This window comes from Dermacentor variabilis, chromosome 4, assembly GCF_050947875.1.
Source record: "Dermacentor variabilis isolate Ectoservices chromosome 4, ASM5094787v1, whole genome shotgun sequence".
In the NCBI taxonomy this organism is placed as follows: Eukaryota; Metazoa; Arthropoda; class Arachnida; order Ixodida; family Ixodidae; genus Dermacentor; species Dermacentor variabilis.
Genome location: NC_134571.1, coordinates 210,206,118 through 210,225,745, shown reverse-complemented (window position 1 = coordinate 210,225,745; position 19,628 = coordinate 210,206,118). Strand labels below are relative to the sequence as shown.

The 19,628-nt window shown below is 45.0% G+C and overlaps 1 protein-coding gene and 1 pseudogene across 4 annotated transcripts in view; one reads left to right on the top strand and one right to left on the bottom strand.

Annotated features, from left to right (window-relative positions):
• The window catches only part of LOC142580091 (tyrosine-protein phosphatase non-receptor type 7-like), a 166,977-nt gene that overhangs the window by 91,612 nt on the left and 55,737 nt on the right, over positions 1-19,628 (bottom strand). For 3 of the 4 annotated variants that reach the window (XM_075690869.1, XM_075690871.1, XM_075690870.1), the window contains exons 4-6: positions 18,696-18,958; positions 6,279-6,530; positions 5,029-5,112 (exon numbers count right to left, since the gene is read on the bottom strand). In XM_075690869.1, the coding sequence (XP_075546984.1) occupies positions 5,029-5,112; positions 6,279-6,530; positions 18,696-18,958 (599 nt within the window). The remainder of the gene's footprint in view (positions 1-5,028; positions 5,113-6,278; positions 6,531-18,695; positions 18,959-19,628) is intronic. The other variant, XM_075690872.1, reaches the window with a different exon arrangement.
• Positions 8,302-11,764, top strand: LOC142578143 (uncharacterized; annotated as a pseudogene).

The following is a 19,628-nucleotide window of genomic DNA, read 5'->3' as shown; positions in this document are numbered from 1 at the left end:
CTTCCTGTTGTCAGCGAACTTATCGCTGTCGTACGCCTGAAGAATCCCCGCTTCATTTTTCACGTAAGTGCTACGCATGCATATCTTCAAGTTGAATTTATTAATTATGACCTGCCGAGGCACTCCTGCCTTCACGGCTTTCAATATTTCTACTTTCGCTGCCACCTTCGCCTCATACTTTGCTTGCTTCGGTGGGGCACGAGAGCACATGGTGGCGTGGCTAGGAGCGGCAATGAAGCACCAAGTACACGCACGATGTCGAGAAAAAGAAAGTATAAACGGAAAAAAGAAAAGCGCAAACAAAATTTAACACACACACACACACACACACACAAAAATAAAAGTTCCACCATCCTCGCACACGCACCTGACGCAAACCAAGAAATGAAAAAAATGATAATGAAAAAAAAAGACTGCACAACTCCACAACCACGCAACTGCACAAGCAAAAGACAATGTCGGAAATGATGGACAGCAATACAATGAAAAAAAAACATGTATGTATAGATTAGGGTTGCTAGCATAGACCGATAACTACCATGCCGATAACTATAGCGATGCAGAGGTAGTGCCAAGCACCAAAAGCGACTGCAAAGCCAGAAGTATGTCATTGCCACCATGTTTTTTGAGACATAAGTTTGTCTATTATGTAGCAATAAAGTAAACATGGCAGCCTTGACGTATTTCCAGCCTTTTGGCACTCCCAGCACATGCAAGCGTGGCCTTTGAGATCAGTGCACACTAATCAGCAGAGAGTTTCTCACTATAACACTTAGAGAGAAATCTGGCACCACCGTCTATGGGAGTTTCTTAAGGGGCGCCATGCCGGCATGGGAATGTGTCTGCGAGGCTCGTGTTGGCTAGTGTTACAGAAATAACGCGTTGTTAAAGTAAAATCTTCATTATATGTTTCAATTCACGCATATTAGATCTTTACTCACCTACAATGCATGATTAAGCGAAGAAAAGCAAGAACAGACGACAAACTGTTTCAAAGCGAGAGCGAATCTTGTCGTCTGTTCTCCAACTTTAGCGGCCCGCTGATATTTCTATGTATCATATAATTGTACACGCAATAACAAGTTCTCATAGTTAAACGAAACATGTTTTTGTGTAATAATAAAGCTAAAACAGCTTTTACGTGCTGTTTTAGTAGAAAATGAATCATTGTGACAGACAGAATGGTGCTTCAAGGTGTCCTGGCTTTCCAAGAATGATGCCAATCCGAAGGCACAATATACCGACATTCCCATGCATACCACAGTGCAGCAGCGCCAGATTTCCCTCTAGGTAATATTGTCACGTGGTAGTGACGGTTGAGGACACAGCAAGAAAACTGTGAATGGAGAAACTTTATCGGGTGAATCTTAGCCCAGAAAAACAGGCTACACTCAATGCTCAACGAAAACGGCGAACACAGTCGGCGATCGTCGAAAATCTGATCAGCAAGTCAAGCGCGTCGCCTTTTATAGATCAGTCGTCGAATGTTCCGAAGTAATCGCTGGGGCCCGCCTGCCTTCCACAAACTTCTACGCCATTCGCGTAGCACATGCATGCAATCAGATTACACAAGGTTCGGGGACAACAGACAGTGGATAGAAGCATCGATAACATTCTAGAACCTTCTGATACATGTAGACGCATCCTGCGCTGAGCGATAACATTTCTTAGACGGTAAAAGCGCTCACCCGTAAAAGATAAACAAGTTCACTTGTCAATATAATGAGAAACTCTATGCTAATCGGAGACACCATCGCTCGCGGTGCAATGTGAACACTCCCTAGTGCCACCCGATCCTATATGCCTCACGTGCCTCTGAGCTCCGCGAACTGTCCGAATTAAACGAAGTACGAACATATATGTCCGAATTAATGGGAGTTTTATGCCGTAGGGTTATGTACATGTTTGACAGGACCAGACGGCGTGTCCAAATTAACCAAATTAACGGGGACCGAATTAACAAGGTTTTACTGCATATATATTCTGGTAGTAAAACATATCAGAAGCTCTCCCCCCCCCCCCAAAAAAAAAAAGAAATGGCGGCTGCATTTCCAGTTTCAAAATGACGGGAGATCTGAACCGAGCGTTGTTTTGAAAGAGCTATACAATGCTACATTTCGTTCTTTAGATAGACATTCTTAATGTAAATTTACCGCTAGGAGCGTAAATGCGCCGGGAACAAAATAAAACTGAAAATATTGTTTTCAGACCAAAGTGCTGCTGAATTGTAGCTGCTGACGCCAGCTTCAGTGCGGTTAACTTTTGAGCATTTTTAAGGGCGAGACCATATATAACGAACTACTGATATAACGACCACATTTCACAGAACTTTCGAGTTTGTTATTAACGAGTTCAAGTGTACAGCCACAGACAGGCACAGCTGTGCAACCAGGGTGTCTGCCAAGTTGACATTTCCAAATTCCCCGAGTTTTCCAGGTTTTCCCTGAGTGCCTTTGCAAGTTTCCCTGAACAACGCAGAACTATGTTCTATGTCAAGACGGGTAACCATGTCACCTGATGCTGTCCCTCTCTAGCAAGCATGTGAAAAAAAAAAAAAAAGACTTAATCCAGTTTGAACACTAAGGAGTAGTGTTTATATTATTCAAAAAGAGAATAGAAGGGAGGGGTTAGTAAAATGCGTAGCAAATAAAATGTCTTAAAAAAAATTGCAAATCAAGTCGGACATACTGAAATACAAATAAAAAGGAGACGCATACAGAAGCAAGTATTTTCGAATATGAGCTATTTCTATCAACTGATAGCAAGCTCAGTGGTATGAGGCCCAAACTTTGTCATAATTGGGATTCTCTCGCAGCGGGTCGTAAATCAACCTCAACTGTCCTGACATACTCTCAGCCCCCGTATGATGCCTCAGTGTTGTGCTTCACTGCTATAAAGAGTTTATTTTGGTTTGTATGAGGGTCACCTGCACCTTGGCGTCAGCTAAAACTTTGTTTTTTTGAGCTCAAGCTTCTTCAAGGCGGCCGCAGCACACTTCCTTTCCTGTTCATTCATCAATGCGTAGGTCTTCTGTTCTTGTCCTCCTGCTGTCACCCGTTCACCCCGCGGACCATTCGAAGCATCTTCTTGGTCCCTAGGGGCCGCGATAACGTACGAAAAATTGGCCAGTTGGAAAAAATGAATGCATGCATATTACTGCCCTTAAGGGCTCAAACCGCCACAGGCACATTCGAAAAAGCTCTGAAGGCCTCTCGGTACACTTATTAGGCATATTGGTGCTTGTACTGTGACAGAAGATACCGGGTGCACGTGCGTATAATTAAACACATACTGTGTCCCGTGGCAATTGCCCCTTCCCACGCTTGTTATGCTTCACCGCAATACTTTTGTGTATGCCTCACCAAGTAACGTTTCTGTAGTGAGGTGAAGCTGACTTTCGGGAACCGGGGTTATGCAACGCACAGTGCTTGCCGAGTTTCGAAGCCAATTGCGAGGGCCACAGAGGTGGAGTCAATGGCATTGCTGACAGAGGCGAATTCTTTCAATGAAAAACATGGCGCCCAATGGTAAGAAGCTTAGTAGCAAACGTCTAAGCAGTTAGGCCTAGCGTTGCCTCAGTGGTGGCTACAGCTTCCAGCGGATCTGCGTGCGAGAGCGCTAGTTCCAGGTGGCGAGGTAATCAAAACGGCAGCGGTGGTGGCTTTGATTAATGCCGTTTCGGACCTGCGGTCACGGCAAAAAGTCCGGAAAATCGGACGACGAAGGGTTCTTGCGTTCAAAATTTCAGACGTTCTGATACAGTCCACCACGTAGGTGGTGGCGCGAAACCATCCGAATTATCGGGCATCCGGAAAGCCGGTCGTTGACTGTACACTGGCAACTCCTCCAGCCGACGGCAGGGGGTCAAAGATGATTCATTACAATTCTTGTCTATTACTCGAGCCAGCATTACCGCGACTTTCGACCCTTTCAACAAAATTACCGCTAATTTTCCCTGATAGAAGCACAAATTCCCCGAGTTTTTTCAGACTACCCAAAATCCCTGAGAATTCCCGGTTTTCCTGGTTAGTAGACACCCTGGTGCAACTTACCACTGCCAACCCTCTCGCAATAAGCCACCGCACCTTTTTGAGCAGCAGCGTGTATGGCGTAGGACGTAGTTGGAAGTGTACTGCATGCTCTTAATTGTTTATAACCCAACCGCGCTGCCATTCTCTCTCACCTACTTAAGTGGGATTGGTCCAAATGTGCGTTGAATGTGGAAATAACAAACATTGACCACAGCGTGTCACAGTTGAGCCAGTGGGCTCAACAAGTTATGCACCCCGATTGTGCAGCACGTGCATGACCACGAGCAGCGTCAGCACAAAGACAGCTTGCTCCATAGATGATCCCACAAAATGCAGATGCAGTCTGCCAGAAAACATGCACGTGTACAGCACACATATTGCACGACATGGTTGGCACCACCTAGCAGTGGGCACCGTGTTTCAATGAAGCAGAGCCGGTTCTCACACAGTAGACTGTTATGCAGACTTACGTGTACATCAGAGAAATCTCGACAAGTGAATACATTGTCCGCTCTGTCACAGTGCTCTCTACCGAAGTTTTTAAGTGCTGCTTGGTATGGCCTGTGCTCTATTACATGGTTGTGTGGGGGGGAATCAGAGTTGTTTTTCACTCTGCCTTGAAAAAAATAAAAGAAAAACAAACCTCAAAGAGTATATGTTAGGCAACATTCACTGTGGTGTCCATTTATTTATTTATTGGTGGCGGTGCATATACAAAAACATGCCATTGTATTTTCCCAGTAGTGCATAGTACTGCTTAGAGTGTAGTTGTGCCACATTACGATCAGGTACGTAATTGCAGAATTCACTGCATTCTGAATGAAATCGGCATGCAAACATACCATGCAATTAAATTCACCACAAATTGCCACCTCAATACGATGATAGAATACAAACAGGCCTGTGGTTTACCTGAAAGAGCCATGCACATGTAGTACCATCTTTTATGCGACATTCAGTGGAAGGAAAAAGGAGCAGATGGCCAGATTTAGCTCACCTGTCTTTCCCACCATTTGGGCTGATCCGGCCATTCTGACTTGCCTTGTTGAGATCCAGTGTCAGGGAAGCATTTGACCCACGCCTGCAGATGTTAAAAAAGCACCAATTCTGACACGTGTTTCTGTAATGCTTGGCATGCTCTGGATGTTCCCTCAAAGCTGTGTATATGCAGTTAAACCTCGTTCATATGATTTAGAACAAACGCCAGAAAAATGTACTAATCGAAAAAATACACACGATCTGAAGTGAATAAAAAATTTTACAGACTCAACTGTAGTTGACATCTACATAATGCGAAGCATTGTGGAAATCATTGTGCGCGAGGTACGAGACGCCGATACGTGTCGAGCTGGTGGAGCTTCGGCGGCCCAAGGCACATTTTGTTGTTTTCCTATTGTGTAGTGTTTTAAGACGGTGACAGGAAACCAAAACAAAATCGAGCTGGCATGCTACCACCTACACTACACCCCACGCGCTGTAAAACAGATAGGTGAAAATGCTTATTGCAAGAGGTTCGGCAGCGATAGCTGTGAATGTGGTGTGCGATGCCCCAGGAGGAGACCTGCTGGTACTGGAATAAGAAACTGAGTGCGCGGCGGCGTTTTCATGTGAGACGGCAGGTGAATACTGAGGAAGCTGATGTAGTGGGTGGCTACCGTTCAGAATTGCGCGTGCCTAGCACCTTTTCTTGTTTACATGGGATCTAGCAGCCAGAAAACGTGTCCTACGATCACAGTTGTGCGATGTACTGAACATTGGTGCTGAAAAATTGTGTTTTTTGGGAACTGGTAAAAAATTACCATAACTCGATTCGGTCATTTTTGTGTTCTCAATTGCGAATGTTCGCACCAGGAAATTGTGCGTAACGGAATCGTACCAACAATGTTCCACTGTACAACCAATGGAGGAACACTGAACAACTGGGGGGCATATTCTGGAAGTGTCCATCTAGTGGACATGTCCATTTTGTCTGGTACTGAAGTGCGGATTGGCTGAAGTGCCTGTCTCCTTTTGACACGAACCCCAGCTCAGCCAATCACAAGTTCAGCAGCACACGAAATGGACGTGCCCACTAGAGGGACACTTACAGAAAACCCCTCCACTTCAATTTGTTGCCAGGTCGTGTTGCAGAACTAATGTAGCACGCTTAGCACCTGTTAAGCGCAGGAAAGTGAGACAGACCAATGGTAGAGAGCACTTGTGAAAGCATTTTGCGAATTTGGATCCAGGTCCAGCCCGAGCACTTGCCTCTCAAGAAGGCGCCGTGTTTTGCGTCGCAGGGGACTACGTGTTGGGCTCAGGCCCTGGTCCGAGTCTGTTTCGGAGAGCGAGCTGCTCCACAGTGCAGTATTCGCAACTGTCACCGGTGCAGTAGCAGGGGCACTGGATGCAGTCCTCGCTGTGCACAGCGCCAACACAGCTGTGTTTTCCGCAAAGTCATCCTCAAAGCCCCCCTTTGAAGGCACAATTTCAGTGGCCTCTACCCCAGAAAGTGGCCTCCTGCAGAGAAGAACGAAACACTTGGGTAAAGTAGTAAAGTATCCATTTCTTTAATGATGAACCGCAACAATATTTTACTTTGGCTAAGTGGTTATAAAAATGAACGCAGAAACTTCACTGGAGTTGTATAAGTATATGTAATTATACCCTCAAATTTCAGTTGGCCCACCCGGAAATTTCAAGTTAACTCACCTCCGAATTTCAAGTTACCCCAAATTCATGTATTTCAAGTATACCCCCAAATTTACGCTAGCCCACCCCAAGATTCCAGCTTGGCTGATCCCCAAATTAAGATTGGGTCATCCCTCAATTTCAACTTGGCCTATGTCCAAACTTCAATTTGGCTCACATCCAAACTTAAGTTGGCCCACCTCTAAATTTCACGCTGGCCTTCCCCCGAAGTTTTACGTTGGCATACCCCCCAATTTCAAGTCGGCCCACAACGAAATTTCAGCTGGGCCACCCCTACGATAAGCTTTCACATGCATTTTCTAATGAGCCCATGTATTTCTATGGGTACAGCCGAACCCACTTATAACGATACCAGTTTTAACAATATATTGGTTCCATATAACAATGAGAAGCTGCTGCACAGTCAACTTTTGTATGCTTTCCTGAGGTGAAATAACCCACTTACTACAATGCCCTGATGCCGCATTATCGGTTATAACGATGAAGTCTGGCTGCTGTGTCCGTGCCGAAAAGTAGTGAAATGCAAAATCCTTGAAAAGAAAAAAAGGAAACGAGAAATCTGAGCCGCCAAACAATGGCCCACTGCCCCAACAGCCGCCGTGCACTCACTTTCCAGCCTTCTCCATGTGCCTCTCAACCATCGCCCTGCCACCCCTCCAAACACGAATGTGCTGCACCCGTAGCTCTATGCCATGCCACCCTCTGAAACACGATTGGACCATGCCAACTGCACTGTTCCCAGATTGCTCGATGGCTCCTCATTCAGCACAGTTCTACAAACAGCTTAATCGCTCACGTTCGTCTTAGTTGGTTGTGCCGAAATCGTTCCTGGCCACGTGGCTTCTCAGCCTTGTTTGACTTGCTGTCAAAATGGAAGATGGCTGATCCGCCCACTGATCATTGGCAATACATGACGCTGACGGTGAAAAGAAAGCGCGTGTCTATAATTTGGAAACTAAGTGGTTCTAACCAAGGAGGCGATTGTTGCAAACATGCCTGCATCGGTACTGACAGCGACGATGGCAACAATGAAGCGGTAGGGCAGGCTGCCTCAACCAACGTTACTAGATTACCTCTTTCAGTTTGCCAACTCTGGCGCCGCAGGTGTCACCCTTCGATGTTCCGCCGAGCGAGGGCGTGCTCGTCTCTGTTTGACCGGTCTCGTTGGGTCTGATGATGGCGACGGCTGTTTCGGCGAGTGTCGGCGGTGCGTCTGTCTTTTTGCAACTTCTCTGGCGGAGTCAACGCAGGCTTGACCCCGTGCCGAGTGTTTCTTCGTTACCTTCAACTGTGTTGTGTAGTGATCACTATCCCTGTGAGTGCCAACGAGATCTATCGACGCAGCTCGTGCGGCGTGTGCTCCCGCTGCAAGTTGTCACATTCGCGACCACGTGCGGCGTCCTTGCGCCCGAGCTGTGCGTCTTGCGGGTGGATCGTGCGAAGTAGTTTGACTTGCTCACTTCAAATCAAGGCAAGAACAGCTTCTCAACGTAATGTGCGACTACGGTTGATCACCGTTGATTATCGCAAGTGCATATATATCGTGCCTGGCTGTGACGTGTCCTGAATCTGAGAAAACATGCCTTGTTGCTTTGTGACTAGTTGCCGAAGTGGCTACGATTCGACGAAATCCACGGCTGAAAAAAGACTTCTTTAAGCCACCCGCTGATGAGGTCCGCCTTCAACAGTGGCGACGGTCTATACCCAGATCGGATAAGGAGCTATCCAGCTCATGCGCCGTTTGCAAACTCCATTTTCACGAGGAAGATATTGCGAAGGACTTCATTCACAAAGTTCATGGTGACGTAGTTGTCATACCGCGTGACAAGTGGGCTCTTAAGGAAGATGCCGTGCCGCGCATTTTTCCCAATTGCCCTAAATACTTGTCGAAGCCAGCGCGAAAACGCAAGGCTCCAACCGTGCGTGCACCGCCTCGGCCTAAGCATCAGGAAGGGCAAAAAAAAGAACGACAAAGAGGCTGCTACGTCGAACTTCTGCGTTTCTAGAGAAAGCAGCGGTGACATTGACAGCAATGTTGTGCAGGAGAACAACATACAGCTTTTCAATGAGTTGTGTGGCATGGCAGCAGCAGGCCAACGGTTGCAGGGTTGGTTACTTGAGGTGGTTGGCACTACAATCGTGGTGTACAAGCTGGTAATGAGAGAAGACCTTCCAGCAATCGACAGGGCTGTGTTAGTGTCGAGAGACATGACCGCCTCTGTCAGTGCCAAGGGGCAACGTGTGCAATCGGCTGTGTATGCTTCTGATGCGAGCATTAAACTGAAATCATGTGATGACCTAAAGTTGCTACTTTCATGTATTGAAAGGCTGAATTTTTGTGAAGGTTGCCCTGGTGATAATTACCCTTGTGTCTTGTTATCAGCTGTGGCCATTAAAAATGGTGAAACATGGCATCGCAAATCATGCACAATTCTGTGTCTAACTGCAACGTGCCACGAATGCCAGAGTTTGCACAAGCTCTTTTCACGGCGTCGCAAGACAAGCAACAGGTTGAAATATAGGAAGGAGCACTAAAGTGAAGTCCCTGCGTCGAAAGGCATCAAGAGCAACTATGCAGAGAGAAAAGATGAAGAAAGAAGTAACCACCATGAAAAAAAAACTTCAGAATGTTACAGAAGAGAGAGTGGAACGTGCACTTGACATTCTTCCAGATAAACAGCAGCTCGCTTTCAGGACTGCTTTTCAGGCAGCAAAGGCAAAATCGAAAAATGGGAGGCGGTACACAGAAGAGTGGTTAATGACATGCCTTCTGCTGCAGATTTCAAGCCCAAAAGCTTACAAACTTATCTGATATGCAGCTTCTGCTGCTTCCTACAAGAGCACGCCTTCGTCAGATTATTAGTGGCATTCCTTGCAGGTACGGTTTCAATGAGGTATCGCTAAAGAGTATCCGAGAGCATTTTCATGAGAAGAGCCGCCTCAGAAGGTGTGGTGTTCTATTGCTCGATGAGGTAAAGCTCAAGCAATCTGTTGCTTTCAGCAAAACCTCATACAAGATGGATGGCTTTGTTGATTATGGCGATGTGACAAATGCCACCACCGACCAACTTGCTGACCAAGAATTGGTGTTGATGTTTGTTCCGCTTTCTGAGAACTGGGTTCAACCCATAGCATCTTTTGCCACAAGAGGTGCGGCACCTGGACGGATCCTTGCACAGCTCCTGTTAAGTGCTGTGCTGCAGCTTCACAAGCATAATGCTTCAGTGCTTGTTGTCGTAAGTGATGGAGCAGGTAATAACCGCTCAATGTGGACGAACCTGGGAATATCAGGAAACATGATTGATATCGCCATGCAACAGCATCGAGCACCCCTGGGAGCCTTCACAGAAGATCTTCTTTATCTGTGATGTTCCACGCATAGTCAAATGCATCAGAAATCATTTGAAAAAGCACACCTATGGAATGGTAAGAAGAAATATGTGCACTTAGTTGCAATGGAGCTCAGAAAACTGTTTGGTTCTTTCAGGCTGCAGATCATCAGATCAACTTTGCACATTATGTTGCGCTGTATGAATCCGAAAAGAGCAACCATACGAGAGTTGTGCCAAAACTGACTAGAGCACATGTTGCCCCGGACAACCTCCAGAAGATGAGCGTTCGACTTGCTGCACAGGTACCTTGAAATACAACGCTTAGTATTTTTGGTTATTTTTTAACTAATTTATAAATGCACTTTTTTTCAGCTATTCAGCCGTGGAACAGCTATTGGCATCCGCATATACAGAGAAGCCGGTGCTGAAGGCATGATGGGTTCTGGGGGAACAGAAGCATTCACCAAATTACTTAATGACCTGTTTGATGCTTTGAACATAAAGCTACCTGAAAGAGGCATTAATAGGCACTCAAAGGAAATACAGGCAAGCCAAAGTACCTTTTCATGCATGTTGATGCTTATTTACTGACATTTTACCTCATTCTTTCAGGTCATCAAAGACTTCTTGGAAATGTTGAATGTCACAGAAAAGAACGCTGTGGAGAAAGGTCTCAAGCTCTTTGCGTCTCAACTTACCACGGAGTCCTTGCGTGTTACTTTGTTGTCAACGCTTGACATCGTCGAGTTCTTACTGGATCAGGGTGCACACTATGTTTTGATGGCAAAGTTGAACCAGGACCCCCTTGAGGTGATAATGTGATCGGTGCTGCTTTATGAGTGTTGAAGTGATGAAGTTGCTCGTGGCCTAACAAACCATGTATCTTTTCCAGCGCCACTTCGGACTTGTCCGTTCCTTCGGAGGGGATGAATCTCACCCTACTGTGGTCAATTTCACTCAAATATTCCCCCTTCTGAGTTTGTACACACCGATAAAAACTGCTTTGCGTGGGAGTGTGCAAGGTGTGCCAGGGAATGTGCTTGTCAGCGTACAGGACACACTGAGGAGGACGAGGGAGTTTTACCGCGCCAAACATGCGTCCTTGCATGAACGCATAGAAGAAAAGCTACTGGAGATGACGTCAGAAACAGCCAGGAACCCTGGAGAGCAGGACGACGATCACTCCTACTTCAAAGGGGAAGTGGACGATGCTATTGTCTATTACTTGAGTGGATATGTTGTGCACAAATTTGAAAAGCACACATCATGCCTTCTGTGCTTAGAAGACATAAGCAGTCCAGTGCCCGTTGTTTGCCGTGATGCATATCTGACGGCTTATAGAAGTTTCAAGGAAGGCTGCATGAAAAATCCTACAGCTAAGTTGTTGAGGGTGATGAAACTTGTAAATGATGTAGTTTCTGTCACATTAGATGAGGCTGGTGCCTGCGAAAACATCTTCTGGAAGGTGCCAGAACAGCTCGATAAGTGCAGCCTTGCTCGCTTGGGCTGCGCAGATCACATGCCAGATATTGAACTTTGTCATTGTGACAAGGATGCACTTTTTCTCCAGAGATTTTAACCATCGGTTACAAAGCAAGGAAAAGCTGGCTATAGCAAACAAAAAAGCGCGTCTCTTGTAACTCTGGCTCTTGGAAAATGGTTCCCAGTTGATTTTTATTGCATTGATTCAATAAATTGTTTTCAATTTGGCTTTTGTTCTCGTCATTTTTCGCATTTTATAGCCGTACGAACGGCAAGCTTTCACTGAAATAGTTCAGTATCTTGCATTTCATAAACGCGTTTCCTAGCATTAAGTGTTCTGGAACCAAAGGGTGGTTCTAAGCTTTAGGTTTCAGTATTTTCGGCGGCATCAGATACCTATTTTACGTGGCTCACTGCTAACATGTGATTTTACGCAAAACTGAATTAAAAAGAACAGTACACCGATGGATCCTGACAGCTCAATAGATAGGAGTCCCGCGCAGCAGTAGCTAGGTTCAGGCATCTCAGTAGCACCTCTGCCGGGTGGCATCGCTCTAATGGCTCAAACAATATTCTAGTAGCGAAGTGGAAATAACGTTTGCTCACTATCTCGAAAATGACTCCCATTACACATAACTAACTGCATAAATTACATTGAACGCAGCGTGCAGGCTCCGTAACGATGATGCGACCGGGCCAATGGTGTCTGAAGCGCCATCTCGCGAGCGGGAACCGAAGGGGGCCACATTTGCCGCCGCATCCCGGCGGAGTTTGCAAACTGAAAGAGGTAATCTAGTAACGGTGGCCTCAACGTTGTCCTCATAGGAGGCTCGGCAGGTGAATCAGTCCCTCCGATGCTTTGTTTTTGCGAGGAACCTTCTGTTGCACTACGTGGAGCACCTGGATGCCTTGGAGAAGGATGTAGGCAAGCTTTGCGTAAAACGTGCAAGGCTGACAGACATAGGGTTTTCGGGTGCAAGCCAGTGGGAAGCACGTGGCGAGATGCTTGTAGTGATTTCACCTCAGCGTTTCTGCTGGATTTCACAAGCTGACAGGTAGTCGCAGCAACCTTCTCGCATTCTTTAAAAGACCTTTCTTGGGGCCACCAAAGCGATGCCTCAGCGGAGCTCGCATGTCACTTGCCACTTGTGACCCCCTCTTTGCAGTTGTTATAGCAGTTCCATTCTTTAATGCCGACAGCCGCACCTTGTTACACGCAATCGGAGTGCCCAGGAAGCAGTTCAACGAGTGACCACAATCAGCAACTGGATGGAGGAAGGTGGTGGGGAGGGGCACTGGCCTTCCCACCATTATAGTTTTCTCACAACAGCTCTGCTATCCCCCTATTTTTATTTTTTTGTGCAACCCGGTTATAACAATGGAATTTTCGTGGTATGTACTTCAATATACTTATAAGTGGGTTCGACTGTATGCTCTTCATTTTCTTTAGTGGAACTTGTTCCTTATTGATTATAAAGCTACCAATCATCTACCTTTACACTATTACAACAATTAAATGTTTTAACTTTGCAAATTATGTATGTTTGTGCAGATACAAGGCATTACGCTTTTCGGGTGACTGGGCTGGGGTACTCGCCAAAGAAAGCTTACACGACAGAAAGCCGAGCTAGATGGTAAGGATTCATTATGCAAAATAGAAGTGAGGCATGCAGACAGGACACACGAGTAGAGAAGTAGACAACACGAACGCCATGAAGCTTAGAACGACAGAAAGCTGAGCTAGTTGGTAAGGATTCATTATGCAAAATAGAAGTGAGGCGTGCAGACAGGACACAAGAGTAGAGAAGTAGACAACACGAACGCCATGAAGCATGGAACGATAGAAAGCTGAGCTAGTTGGTAAGGATTCATTATGCAAAATAGAAGTGAGGCGTGTAGACAGGACACAAGAGTAGAGAAGTAGACAACACGAACGCCACTTCTCTACTTCTCTACTCTTGTGTCCTGTCTGCACGCCTCACTTCTATTTTGCATAATGAATCCTTACCAACTAGCTCAGCTTTCTGTCATTCTAAGCTTCATTGGCGTTTGTGTTGTCTACTTCTCTACTCTTGTGTCCTGTCTGCACGCCTCACTTCTATTTTGCATAATAAAAGCTTACACCTTAAAAGTAGTACCATCATATACTTTGGAAACAATCTCGGCAAAGCTGCAAGGCTATACAATAAAATTATATAATTTTCTTACTAACAGCCTCTAATTAGCACATGAGCAGACAATATAGTGCCCTTGGCAGTAAGTGGATATGCAACAAATTTTATGCATGCCACGGATACCAACCATCATATTTACTCGATTCTAATGCGTCCCTGATTGTAACGCTCACCCCTTTCCCATGAACAAAAAGAGAAGGGGGAAATAAAAAAGAAAACATCGATTGTAACGCCCACCTATCTTCCGGGACTATATATAAAAAAAAGCTCTTTACAGTATCGTTCACCTCATGCTTTCATACAGACATGCTCTCATTTGCAGAAACAAAAGTTTACTCCCAATGCACTTAAGTTGCAATGAATAAAGAAAGTTGCAGTTTAGCCCAACAGGTGAAGCACCCATTGCGACAGCAAATTAGTAGACAGCTATACGAAGTAAGGACAGCAGTTTTATCAGCCATATAAACTTGTAAACATTCGCTTACTAACTAAATTATCAAGGATGGTTCCATGTGAGCGCAAGCAAACATGAACACTTCACACTCAATGACTGCAGAAGCTCGCTATCAAAATGCTGAAATGAGCAGCAGGTGCCTCTCACTTCAATGTGAAATAAGCGATGAGAACACAGCACATACGAAGCTATCGGGCCTTGGTGAGCCTAAATGCGTAGGCCGTGTTCCTATCGCAGATTGCTTCCAAGATACAGTGCGCACGGCTGCACCCCACTCAGCACCCACTGGAGTAGAACGCCTCTCCTGTTTATGCCAGTCCCGCATGCAAGTCTTGGGAACTCTGAATGCCCGTGATGTGACCATATTTCCATCCGTCTCCACACACACAATAACTTTTCTTTTCAACGCAGGATTAAGATGAACTCGATGCGTCTCCGCAGTCGGCACTTCCATGCTGATAGAGCAAATGCAGAAAACAGGTTGACAGATGGTAGACCAACGAAAGCCCAAGCTAAGGCAGCTAGGCTCAAAGAGCGTACGAGGCGGCCATTTTGAAATGCCGATGGCAATATGGAAACGCAGATGTAGGGTTGCGCTTGATTCTAATGCGCACATGATTTTTGGACCAGTTATAGTGTGAAAAAAAAAAATGCATGTTAGATTCAAGCAAATATGATAATCTCGGAGATCATGCTAAAAAGCCATGCTCATTCTCATCAGCATTCTGGGTCATGTATCCACTCACATTTGCATGGAGGCTGCTATATCTACACCATCTGAAATTAGGCTTTTCGCACGGACCAAAATTTCATTGCAGTTGGTTTTTGCAAAGGCTGCAAAGGATAAACCTGAATTGTGTGCACACATTTTTGCCTCTAATGCACAAAACCACGAGCGGCTCAAACCAAATTCAAACTGCTACTCCCCCCCCCCCCTTTTCCCCTTCATTTTCTCGACTTGCACAGCAGTTCAGATTTAGCAACGTCATCACACATTGCATGCACACTTGGGTGGTCTACTTGAGAAAGACCCACAAGTTAGTGACGTGCAATATGCAATGCAGTGTGAACAGTGTCCACGCACTTGCTGTGGCGGCCTGCAATGCATGGCTGAGAAGAGACTCAATGTGCTGCAACCCAGCAACTGTGGCCAAATTGAGCCAAGTTTGCCTGGTTGACTCACTGCCAACAAATGGCGATCAGGGTTTAAACAGTTTCCCGCAAGTGCTTCAATGTTGGCATGGCATAGTTTTCACAGCACAAATGCACATTAAACATACGGTCAAAGCTCATTATAATAAAACATAGTAATAATGAAAATGTATTTAAAGAAGTGAAATACCCCGTACATTCCCCACAGAGGTTCATACTGCAGCGCATGCAATAATGAATTTAACAACATAATTTTAGTTCCCCCTTCAACTATAACAAGGTTTTAGTGTATTAAATGCGACATGGGTGGCACACGTGTCTATTGTTCTTTGGCACTGTACATCTGTTCCACGATCAGTGTGGGCATTCATAACAAGTGATGCGACTTCAACTAGGGCAATTTCACACATGTGCACGGGAATCACGTCGGGACTGCAAGCGATGTACCAAACAAACTGGGGCACTGCAGCAAGAACAGAGTCTGTTCTTGTTCACGGCGTTCTTTACTTGGTACAATGGCAAGAAGTGGTGCATGCTTTAAGAAATACAAGACATAATGAGAAATGTTCAACATGTGAACCCCTCGAATTTATTACTTTTATGACCGATGGTTGCTATGCACCATTATTATCCTCCTCGCTTCTCATGGCTGCCACTAGTCGTCATTCCGCTTCGTGTTTGCAAGCGGGCAAATGCCTAGCTTCTACACCATACTTTGCGGCATAATGAAGGTGTTTTTGTTCTACTGGATGCTTCCTTCGGGCTTTTCATCCATTGCACACTCAATGCAGGCTTTGGTACCATTTCGCTCACTTCACTTTTTCCTTCACACCTGGCTGCTTCTGTCGCCCCCTTCCTCGCTTCTCTGTCATTCAATTTTCCCTTGCTGACTCCTCGCCTTCTTGTTCTACTTGTGGGACAAGTGGGACAATAAGGCAAAGAAAACTTCACTTGAAAAATTGGAAGCCTACAACGGCAGTACTACTTTGATCACTTCTGCATAGCTCACCAGCCTTACACAGGTAGAGTCCGGAATTTTTCATTCGGGTAATTAACATGCATGTCTGGTGAAAACAGTTTCAGTCACGGCAGCATACCCAACTAGACTGTCATAGGAGTGTGTATGTTTATACCGTTACAACAAAAAAGCCCTAATTGAACAAAATTTATTTAATGCAATTTCCAATTTAGGGTGCTTCAATAAACCTAGATTTAACTGTATAAGTTACTCATTGATTCCATGTTTAAATTATTGAGTAATATGAGAACGTTTTAGTTGTAATTTCCTTGCACAGTCAAATTCCATTATTTCGACCCAGATGGGACCACAGGAATCGATTAAATTATTGGGCAAATCAAATTAAACCAGGTGCAAAAATAAAAAAGAACCGCCAAAACACACCCCTGATTCATTTGGCAGTAACATTCTAACATATAACATGCCCCAAAATCAAATGTGCACACACTTTATATGTATCCAAAGTAGAAAAACAGTGTAGGAATCACATTAGAGCTCCTAAATGAAGCAGAAATCTAATGTGCACCTGTTCTTTAGCAACAAAAACTGTTGTGCAAAGATGGCCAGTTTTCTAAAGTCAACTTCATGTGAGACGGCATGTGAATACTGAGGAAGCTGATGCAGTGGGTGGCTACTGTTCTCAATCGCGTGTGCCTAGCGCCTTTCCTTGTTTATACGGGATCTAGTAGCCAGAAAACGTATCATACGATCGCAGTTGTGCGATGTACTGAACAAAAAAAAAAATTGGAGGACGCTTAAGCTTCGCCTTCAAGAGTGGAACGCGACAGCGTTCCCGTCGACCCGCCAAGGGGTGTAAGACAATGGGCTACGGCGCAGCGACTACGCGCCCCGCATCGGACGCGGTGAGCGTCGAGCAACGCAGCGTTCGGCGCGACAACGAAATGTGCGCCTGAGCAAGCGACGCACGCCTGAGCCTTAGAAACAGCTCGTTTCGAAGGCAACACCGCGTTCACTAGAGGCGCTTTTGTACCGCTTTGAAGCATCGAACTCATGGCTCAGTGGTAATGTCTCCGTCTCACACTCCGGAGACCCTGGTTCGATTCCCACCCAGCCCATCTTGGAAGTTGCTTTTTATTTATGAAGTGCCTGCCGTGATTTATCGCTCACGGCCAACGCCGCGGACGCCGACACCGACGACACCGGCTTTTCTGCGACACGAGCTCCTTAACGCTATCGCGTTAAAACTGTTGCACAAAGGTGGCCAGTTTTCTAAAGTCAATCTCGCTACATGGTTTAAAGATTAGCTCCACCGTAATACACAAGTGTTATGCGGTAAAGCATACGGCCATTGCGAAGGCAGTTTTGATTTAGTGCTCTATTGGCACTGCACAGCCAATTTTCAGCTCAATTTTCTTTGAAAAAGAATGAAAGGTGTGCGCTACAGTCAAATAAATACCGTAATCAGACATTGTGAGCTCCGGCTATATCGCTTAAAAATCTTCCTAGCGCGGGCCGAAAATACAAGTTTTCGATGAGAAATGATGTGTGTTCAATGCATTCACTGTCCACTAGGCACCACCGGGACAGATGTTGCTACTAAAAAGGTTACTACTGCAGTCACCATAGGGGTCAGGCGCATGCATGCTGACTGGTCAAGCTCAAATTATCTGGCAGAGACCAATTTTAGAAACGAAAGTTTGTGCCCATAAATATGCATGGGTGCCAGCCGTCCTTCGGTCAAGATCAAATTAACCGAAAAATTGAATTAACCGGAGCCAAATTATTGGAAGTCTACTGTACAGTCGTACTGTCAAAGGCTGACATACTGAACCTCAATTAATAAATGATGCAATAAAAAAATTTTTAGTTTTCTTACGTTTGCTTCATTGAAGATCATGTAATTATTTCTGTGAATAATAAAAGTTATCTTTTTCTAACGTTTCAATTTAACAATGTGCATGCGCATCATATGCATGTGCCTGGTGTCTATGCAATGAGCAAAATAAGTTACATACATCACCTAACGTAGAATTTATCATTTACATGGATTTTCTCACGAACAATTGTTGCTGCAAATGATGCAACTTCTAGAGCTGCCACAATAATTATCAGTTCATCTAGAACCTGCCGTGACATCCCATTAAATAGGTGACCAAATATAAATCGCATCATTTCATTTGTTGAAGAAACATGCTTGTCGCTTCTGCTGAACTTAGCGGGCACAAGTTTATCTGATAAATAGTTATCCGCACAATCTCGAGTTGCTCGGTTTCCCTGATCACTTGCACCACTGCACAACCATGTGACAATATTACACAAGGGGTCTCATAATCAAAGATTAATGATTCATCAATTGTTTATTTGGTTAAAATGTTTATGATTGATGTCCCTCTCACTTACAAGCCTGGTCTCCGGTTAGGACAGCTGATGTCAATGGGTGCCGTGTAGTTGACAACAGGGGGCGCCTCCTGTTCGATGGAAACCGGCGCCACCTGTCTTTCAATGCTGGGCCTTGCCTGCTCAGCAGCGACAAGCTTTGGCTCTGGCAGTGGCTGGCAGACAACATGCTCAGGAGGGGAGCAGTGCGTTGGCAGTGGCTCCAGGGGCTGGAAGAAGAGCCCTGGCGACTTGGCCTGACTGCTACGCTGGAGCCACCAAAGGAGCTGAAAAAAATAAAAATAAAGACAATAACAATGAAATTTATACTTCCCCATTCGAAGGATCGGAAAACATTTCCATGCTTAAAACATTTATTTATTTATTTCAAAGTACCTTACAGGCCCAATCTGGAGCATTGGGTAAGACGAGGGAGGCATAAAAAGCAAAACAATGACACAGGAAAACATCACGGCAAAGTATAAGGAAATACAGTAGTGTGGTGAGACATGAAAACTGCAAGAAGTGTGAAGAAAACACGGTTGCGAAAAGGGATTACAAATTAAGAAACTAAAAAAGGGTGTGTGCGAATACGAAATAGCAGATTTCAAATCGAATATCAAATGGAATCAAGCGAAAAAAAAGAAGGCAGAATATCAAACTGAATATCAGAAAACTTAACACAAACTTTTATGCTTCCGAATTTTGTGCAAAAAAAAAGTGCTGTACTTGCTCCGCAGGTTAATCACATGATTTATTTATTAATTTAAAGTATCTTACAGGCCCATTTAAGGGCACTGAATAAGTGGGAATAAGTAAGTGTTTGTGCAGGAGTAATCAATATAAATATTAATACAGGCACACAAGATAAGGAAAACGAAGCTCAAAAATGTTTGGCCAGGGTAAGCTTTAGACAGCGTAATCACAATAATACACTCAAACACACACACAAAAAAA